The sequence below is a fragment of the Acartia tonsa genome, chromosome 6 (genome assembly GCF_053477335.1).
Source record: "Acartia tonsa isolate MP-2025a chromosome 6, ASM5347733v1, whole genome shotgun sequence".
NCBI classification, from domain to species: domain Eukaryota; kingdom Metazoa; phylum Arthropoda; class Copepoda; order Calanoida; family Acartiidae; genus Acartia; species Acartia tonsa.
Window position 1 is genome coordinate 31,581,845 of NC_137265.1, and position 8,749 is coordinate 31,590,593.

Below are 8,749 nucleotides of genomic sequence, written 5' to 3' on the forward strand. Positions count from 1 at the left end.
AATTGTGGATCGGTCAGTGAAGCCGTTTGTGATATTTTACCGTAAAAACGGTCTACTTTATAATATTATAATGAATTTTATAATATAAATGCATTGTGACATATAATTCATCTATTTATTTCCATATTCCATTTTATTTATTCTAATGCGACGACGACATTTTTAAAGCCATTTCCCTTTCAATTGGGTTCTTGGCAATTTGTTTGTTGACAAAACTTCCCTTTCGTTGTAAAGAAAAATGTTTTCAAACACAAATTAAATACAATTGGATTGTCAATACCTATGATCTTTAAAAATTTATACACGTTTCTAATAAATGTTTTTTAAATATTAATTTTATTCTAGATATATATGTTGATGAGACATAAAAAAGGGAAAATTTGTTTGTGAAAAAACTGGTCATAACACTTCCATATTGCTTAGCTTCCATATGATCAGCTGTTTATGAGCTAACAGCTCTGACTTACAAGCAGACTCCCAATTAAATATGAACATTTACTTAAGTTTTATTTTTGTCAAATTTTAACCTTTTTACCTCAAATTGAACTGAAAGTTTCATGTTTTTTTATTTTAGTTGAAGTTGTTTTTAGTGAGTAGAAATTAACTTTGATTTTAGTGCTATGAAATTATAGAATTTATTCAAAGTTTTAAAAATTAAGTCAAAAGTACAATCTTTGCATATTTTGTATATTTTAAAGTAACTTTTGCTTTTGGCCCTACAATTTTATCAAAATCTTATTTTTGACCATAGAAATATTTTAATTTATCACTGTTGGTTATCATTTTATCCATATATATCAACATTTAACACTTGTAGAGAGTGTGCGCGCCAGAATTGGATAATGTATATAACAGAACGTCTACTATATTTATCACAAAACTGCTTAAATTCACATTACTGTTAAAGGACATACTTAATTAACATTTTAAGGAGTTGATTAAAGATCGATTATATATTGATTTTCCTTGTTGTCCTTGAAATCAATAATCTTAAAATCAGAGCTAGATCGATCGAACAGGATATGTATAATTATATTACAATTACATAAAACAATTGATGCCATGAAAGTTTAAAATCAACAACGTACGGATATTTCTAAAGTCGAGTTACCACGCATTCTAATTAAATTGTTTAAATAACTATCTATTAATTACAGAAATCCCCATGCCAAGTTTTAGATAAATAGGACTTTTCTGGCATGCCTTAACTAACGGTTAGAGTATTTTTTCGGACAGATGGACGTACAGACCAGAATTATAGAAAAGCAATTTAAGATGACACAAAAATTTGGAGTTTCTCTTCAACTGAAATTCTTCATGCCATGATTAAGGATGCTTTACGCTAAGTTTTAAAATAATTCTAAATGGACATTTACAGCGTTTAACGGGATATCTTTGTAACTCCTCTCTCATAGTTAACACTAATCGTATCATTGATAAAATCCAATTTTTTGTGTGTTAACTTCTCATGAAAATTTCAGAGCGTGGAAGTTTAAGATGCAGTCGGTTGTAAAAGCTGCTTCAGTGGGTCAGCTGGCCAAGGCCTCCTGCCTGGGAGTTCCTGCCAACACAGCTCTCCCTGCTGCAGCCGTCGCTGGCCCTGCCAAGACTTACAAAAAAGGTATTGTACACAGATTCTTACACACGTTCTACCCCTAATATTTATACTTTAACAAATTCAACATTTTGTGTTTCTGTAAATGAAATTTCCAAGGTTTTCTTTCTCTTCCATTAGCCTATTTTAACTTAAAATATAAATTTAAACAGACTGGACAAATTAAGCAACATTTCGTAATATTGACAAATATCAAAATATAGCTCAATAATCTGCAAAAATTGGAACAAGGTAAGTTTTGAATATTTTCTCTGATCAATGTCTGACCTACCAATATGTGGTTCTAGATGGAGTTCTGACTAGCGGCAGTATGTCTAGACTTCTTCCTGGTAAGGAGGGACAGATGAGAATTATGTCCGGCATTTCAGGTACAGAATAAAAACATTTTAATATCAGCAATTGAGTTTGGGGACGAAATTTAAAGTCTATGAGAAAATTTAGGTAAAAGAAATGAAAAAAAAATTGAGTTTTAAATACTTATTTTATTGGGATTATATTCCTCTAGTTTCCTTTCAGTCAACAATTTAATTACCTAAATATGTTTATTTTTTAAGTAAATAGTACTTTAATGAATGAGAAAGAAAACCCCTGAACTTTCAACAGTAACAAACTAATGTACTTACCCAATTAAACATCTAAATATTAAATAATACATGAAATATTAGGTACACAAATATTAATGTTGCACTTCAATAAATATAATTTGTATATTTTTAGTTGGAACCCAGGTGAGAAGCATCCATGCTGGCAATGTTGATGTCCCTGACTTTTCTTATTACAGGTGAGCAAAGCACAATGTAACACTCCTTGTCTCACCAAAATAAGAGGGAAAAAAAGTCAATGTGTCATTTTGAAAAGTATAAAAGTTCTGATTAAAGGATATTCTTAACTTTCTCCCAAAAAAATCCTACAACAAAAACGGAAAGACTAAAAGATATCCTGCCCATTTTTATTATATAATAAGACAATGGGGGGGGGGGGGGAGTTCTGACACATTTGCGTAAACGGTGAGTATAGGCTTTATCTTTGGACTGAGAGGATAGGTTATTAGGGATAAAATCATTCTTATATGATGAATTTCCCCCAGATTTAAGATTTTTTGGATAGGCCTCCAGGTTCGGGAGCTCCAGGCCTCCAGGTGGTCTCTGTACAGGTAAAATTGAAAAAAAAAAAATTTTAAAGTTACAGGTCAACTTATAAAACAAAATATGCATCTTTTTTAATATTATTCACATATTTGAAGAAAAAATATGCATAGTTTGTTTAATAAGTTGATTTTTAACTTTAAAAAAAAACTTTTTTTTTTCATTTTTACCTGTACAGAGACCACCTGGAGGCCTGGAGCTCCGGAACCTGGAGGCCTATCCAAAAAATCTTAAATCTGGGGGTAATTCATCATATAAGAATGATTTTATCCCTAATAACCTATCCTCTCAGTCCAAAGATAAAGCCTATACTCACCGTTTACGCAAATGTGTCAGAACTTCCCCCCCCCTCCCCCCCTTTACTTATTTAGACCAGAAACATTACCATCCAATAAATAAGTTTTGATTTTTTGTTTCAGACGCTCTGCGACCAAGGACCCCACTAGCGATAACAAGTCTTCAATAGAGAATCGTAACGCTTTCTCTTATGTCATGGCAGGAAGGGTTACTTCTAATCAATAAATCCACGATCAAATAAATACCTACATACCTTTCTTAATAGTATAATAATATTTTTATGAAGTTTATTTGAATTTATATCACTAAGCACAAAATTTTTTCTTGTTAATACATAACTATCTTTATATAGTATGTAATAGATTGAAATATAACTTTTTATTTTATACCATGAATATGAATACTTGGATTCAACCTATGCAATTTTTTTGTGTCTTTTGTTTTTTAATTCGACGCGACTTTGATGACAATCATAAGTTATTGTTTATTATAAGTTCAGTTGTTGTTAGGTAACAACGGAAATAAAAGTAGTAAAAGTACCTAATCTTTCTTTTAAAAATCTGAACCTTACCATAGGTAGATGAATATTTATTGTAAATGATTTGATGTAACTTATCTGGCCAGGTACCCTTGGTGTATCTGGAGCCTACACAGCTAAGGCCCTTGTTAACCAGTTTGTTTCCTCTTGGTCCGCTTCTCAGGTAAGATTGACTTTGGTCTATAAAAAATGGATTTTAAAAAATTCTGGGTATTTAGTTACCTATTGATATTTTAGGCTTCTTTAACATGAATAGCAAGAAAAATTCAAACACGGAAGGAATATTTTGAACCAAAAATTCCTAGGTATTTTTCAAAAGTATGGCAAAAGAATCACTAAAGCTGTACCGACCTAATTGTTTTTCTGACTTTATATTTATACGCTCCATTAGTTATCATTAATACCATACCTAGGTAAAAAATGCTTTTTAACTGAGAGAAAAATTAGAGTTAAAACACTTGTTTGACTTTTAAGTATGTTATTATTGATTATGTTGGCAATTGGACACCTAGGAGGGTTTATATATCACCCTCAATTTTAGAGAAGTGTGTTGTCAAAAATTGTAATGAATTTTTAAAATTTCTTGGGCACTTCGCACACCTAAGTCGCAAACCCTTTGCACGCAGTTGGTTGTATCTCATCCATATACTATATGTATGCCATTATTTAGGATGTGTTGGCTTTGGCCAAGATTGAGATCAAGCTTGCTGACATTCCCGAGGGCAAGAACATGACCTTCAAGTGGAGAGGAAAACCACTGTTCATCAGACATAGAACTGCTGAGGAAATCGAAAGGGTAGGCAGCTTTGTTTATTTTGTATTCTATAATATAAAGTACTAAGGCTTTTTTTGTCTGAAGCTTAAGATCTTGATAACTACTAAACCGATTGAGTTCTCCATTTTCCAACAACTTGCAGCGGAACTCTTATAATAGCTAAGTTATTTCTCGCATCGTATTGTAAACAGCTGTCCACGGATATAAAATGTACAATTTTAAGATTAAAACCAGACACGGACTAAAAAAATATAATGATTGTACATTTTTATATATGTAGAAAACTGGATATAATTCGATGCTAGACATCATTTTTCCGTATGGCTGAGAACCGGTTCTAATCCATCGGATATTAATCGGTTTCGAATGAATACGGGAAAAAAGATTTTCGAGCGTTGATAATATGTTTTAATATTTGTATCCGCAGGAGCGTGCCATTGACGCCTCTACCCTGCGTGACCCCCAGACTGATGAGGATCGTGTCCAGCAGGCTGAGTGGCTGGTCATCCTAGGTAATATTTATCATTGTTTACTTAATAGCTAATAATTCAAAAACTTAAATTGACATATTTGCCCAAGCAAAGCTTAATCCTAAGAAATGCGAATGAAGGGGTAAAATCACTGCTCTTTCCTACCAAAAGCTTCCCTAACCAATAATATGGCTGGATTTTCCTCCACCTGTATTCCTATTGGCTGATTTAGAGAGTATGTATTTGGATTATATCTAGTATGAATGTTTTAATGTCTAGGTGTGTGCACCCATCTTGGTTGTGTGCCCATCGCCAACGCTGGTGAATTCGGAGGTTACTATTGTCCCTGCCACGGATCTCATTATGATGCTTCTGGCAGAATCAGGAAGGGTCCTGCTCCTCTTAACCTTGAGGTAATAATAAGATAATCCCAGGGATCTAAAGTGATAAGACATTTGACGGCGAATTGATGTAAAATACCTCTTCAATGATTGATATTTTTAAACACTAATATAGTTTGTATCATCGAATCAAGATTGTCATTGGCCTGTTTTTTATCTGTTTATTTTAGATTTCTCAAAAACATCTTTCTTAATATTTGAGTAGAACAGTTCCTAGTTCTTTCAGACCCCAAAACTGTTAAATTCAACTTTATCTCCCTATCCAGTTATTGAAGTAAATTAAGAAAATTCATTTAAAATATAAGATTGACTATAAAAAGGTTAAATAATCTATTTATTACTACTTGGAAGTTGCTTTAGATTTTCATTTACAATGATAAAGTGATACTCGTAGCTGGCTGAATAACGATACCCTCCATCCAGCACCTTTACCCCATCCCATCCACTCCTAGTGCGGTGGATGACAAATTTTCCCTTTTCAATATATCCAGTACGTATATCCTATATCCAATCCATTGGATGATTAATAAAATTACAATTTTTCAGGTCCCAGTTCACGAATTCATGGACGAGGGCACCTTGATCGTTGGTTAGACATGTCAACAGTAGAGTCAATAACAAATTATCATTTTTTTTTCAAATAATTTAGTATTGTTTTGGATCACATTTCTTTATTAGATATTTGGAAAATTTCATAAACAATAAAATAGGTAGTTTTGTCTTATAAAGATTGTGATTTTCATTATGATACTTTTTGTGTTTTTTAATTTTGTTTCTAAGATATCACTTGCAACTGAATATAATCTGTAATAATATTATTGTATTTAACATCTAATACAATTTAAATAAACTATGTTATATTTATAATTAAATCTTTTTTATCTGTGCTGCAAATCTGAGGTGGATTCTTTAAAAAAAATTTGCCCCACTAATCGCTTAGTGGGGCAAAATTGTTTTCGTGAAAAATCTTCCAAAATCACATAAACAAATCTACAAAAATTAAATAAAATCTTATGTTCATAACTCTTCTAAGATTTTATTTAATTTTTGTAGATTTTGAAAGTGATTTTGGTGGATTTTTCACGAAAACAATTTTGCCCCTCAAAGCGATTAGTGGAGTAAATTTTTTTTAAAGAATACACCTCTGTTCTATAATTGACTTTGTTTCCATATCGCAGCTCATTGATAGGTATGGTACGTCTGTTTGTTTTAATAGGTAACATATCGTTGATATTTAGCATGATTAAATTGATTCTAAACTTTGCACGATAATTCCTGAAACTGCATGAAGGGTATGATTGAGAAAGCGAAGCAATCCTGTAATATTTACCTAAAATTTCGTAGGCACTTTCAACCATAAAGATATTTTTACACCAATATTTTGATTCTCTTATACCTGGTGATATTTTTTATTGTGTTAATTAGGACGATTGTCGATTAAACATGTTAAAAATAGGGTTTTTATGCCGGATTCGGATTTTTGCAAGAATCCGCCCCAAAAAATAGTGGTTTCTTGGTTTTTTTTTGCGGATTATCGGATTGCGGAAACGAGCAATATTTTTAAAGGTCTTTTATAAATGTAAATTATTATATACCCTATAGCGGCCATTTTCTAACCCTTACTTAACCTAGAATAAGCATGAAAAGCTACTGTGAAATTAAAATACCAGGGACAGTGTAACAACTCAATAATCGATACCAGAAAGTCCGAAGTCTCATTTACTTTGTAGCAACTACTGGACCAAATTATCCAATTTGTATAATTTTTGAAGTAATAATTCCTAGGACATGTTAAAAGTATCACGTAGTTAACCAATCATACAACAAATTTAGGTACAATTTTGTTTAGGCTTCTAAATCTTTATTCTGTCAATATAGTTCTGGCACTCTATAAGTGTTAATGTTGGATTGTCCTAACGTTTAGAGCTTCGTTTTTATGGATGTTTTCATCCTTGATAAAGCTTCTTTTTGCATTGATGGTGATAGTATCAATATATTATCATATGGATGGTGTACCAGATTTTCATGTATTTTTAAAAAGTGATTCTCGTAGCTGGCTTAAGTAGCGATTTCCCTAACTACCCGCTTTACCCAATCCACTCATTTCCTACCTGCATGAACGAACTGACCAATAAATGAGGCCAATATTGATGACAAATCCTGTATTTAGTTTTTCAACAAATTTACTTACAATTTTTTTCGACTTTTATGCATTTATGTTCTGATTATTTAGTTCTGACACTCTTCAAGTGTTGAGGTTCGTTTGTCCTACCGTTTCAAAGCTTCGCTTTTATGGATGTTGTCCTTTTTTTATACCAATTCTCATTACATTTACCGTAACCATCATGACCCCTCCGATCCGTGTGTATTGCACATAGATTAATTTATCTTCCATTGTGATATCCCTAGAGATCTTTGATAACTAATAATGACTCATAGCAAAGTTATAAAGAAGCCACTGAAAGTTAAACATATTTTTTCAGAAAATCAAAGTTTTAGACAATAATTATGAATCATACATCAAAACTAAAATAGTTCGGATATGGTGCATGATTTTACAAACAAAAGGGGTCAATATTTCTCACAAATGTTTTTCAATTTGTGGTAAATATTAAATAGTGTTTTTTTCGCGATCAATTACAAAATCTTCGAATCCACAGACAACAGCCACCCTTTCACGTTAACTAACAACAATATCAAAAAAACTTTTATTCACCAATGACTGACTGATCAGGTTTCGAAAAATGAGGCTCAAAACTTTGTGTCCAGCTACAAACGGTTAACGGGTATTTTTAGCAGCCAATTGCCTTGCAAAGTCATCAGCCGCTAAGCCTTGAATAATTCTTTGGTTCTAGTTTTCAGTGAATTATGATTCAGAGCCAGGTTTTTATATACATATTTTATGGGAGTGTGGGCTCAGCCCCTCCAAATATAAATAGCCCCTATAAAGATTTCCCTTACAAAACTTTCTTTTGTTTTGTCAGTTGAAAACAAATGTTTGGAAGGGGGGTGGGAACCTTTAATATCTCTCTTGGAAAAGCATACTTTAAAGTTAGAATTAGTCAGATATTTCATGTTAATATTTAACCCTGTAATAAAAAAAGGTAAAAAATCTCTGAATTTCCTAAAAAAAATGCAGTGCTTATTAACACAGAGTGTTCAGTTCTAGCTTGAGTGTTATAGTGCTTAGTTTTGGTGTGCCATCGCTACAGCAAAATGTCATAACTGCAAAGTGTTTCAAAATCGGCAAAAACACAATTGCTATCAAAATTAGAATAATTGCAGCTATATTAATATGCATGGAGAATTGTAGTTTAGTTAAAGTAAAGGTTTGTAGGTTTTGTGACTTTCCTGATGGATGAATAGAAAACAAACAAGCCATTTGGCGGAAGCGTTAACACACCTTTCTATGTTATTAAAAATGTCAATTTGTCAAAGCACTTTTATTTTTTGATTAGATTCTGCCGAATTTAATTCTTATTTATATTAGGAAAGTCATCCACTTTGT

General features: G+C 32.1%; 1 protein-coding gene across 2 annotated transcripts; it reads left to right on the forward strand.

Moving 5' to 3' along the window:
• The first annotated feature begins 1,452 nt into the window (after window positions 1-1,452).
• RFeSP (Rieske iron-sulfur protein) lies at window positions 1,453-6,108 on the forward strand. Of its 2 annotated transcripts, XM_080164371.1 has the most exons (9): window positions 1,453-1,621; window positions 1,903-1,983; window positions 2,333-2,396; window positions 3,180-3,256; window positions 3,679-3,758; window positions 4,266-4,391; window positions 4,798-4,882; window positions 5,120-5,253; window positions 5,788-6,108. In XM_080164371.1, exons 1-9 carry the CDS (start codon window positions 1,498-1,500, stop codon window positions 5,833-5,835), a joined length of 819 nt encoding a protein of 272 aa, XP_080020497.1. In that variant the 5' UTR covers window positions 1,453-1,497; the 3' UTR covers window positions 5,836-6,108. The 2 variants fall into 2 exon arrangements, with proteins under 2 accessions (XP_080020497.1, XP_080020498.1); XM_080164372.1 differs by lacking the exon at window positions 1,903-1,983.
• Window positions 6,109-8,749: the final 2,641 nt, after the last annotated feature.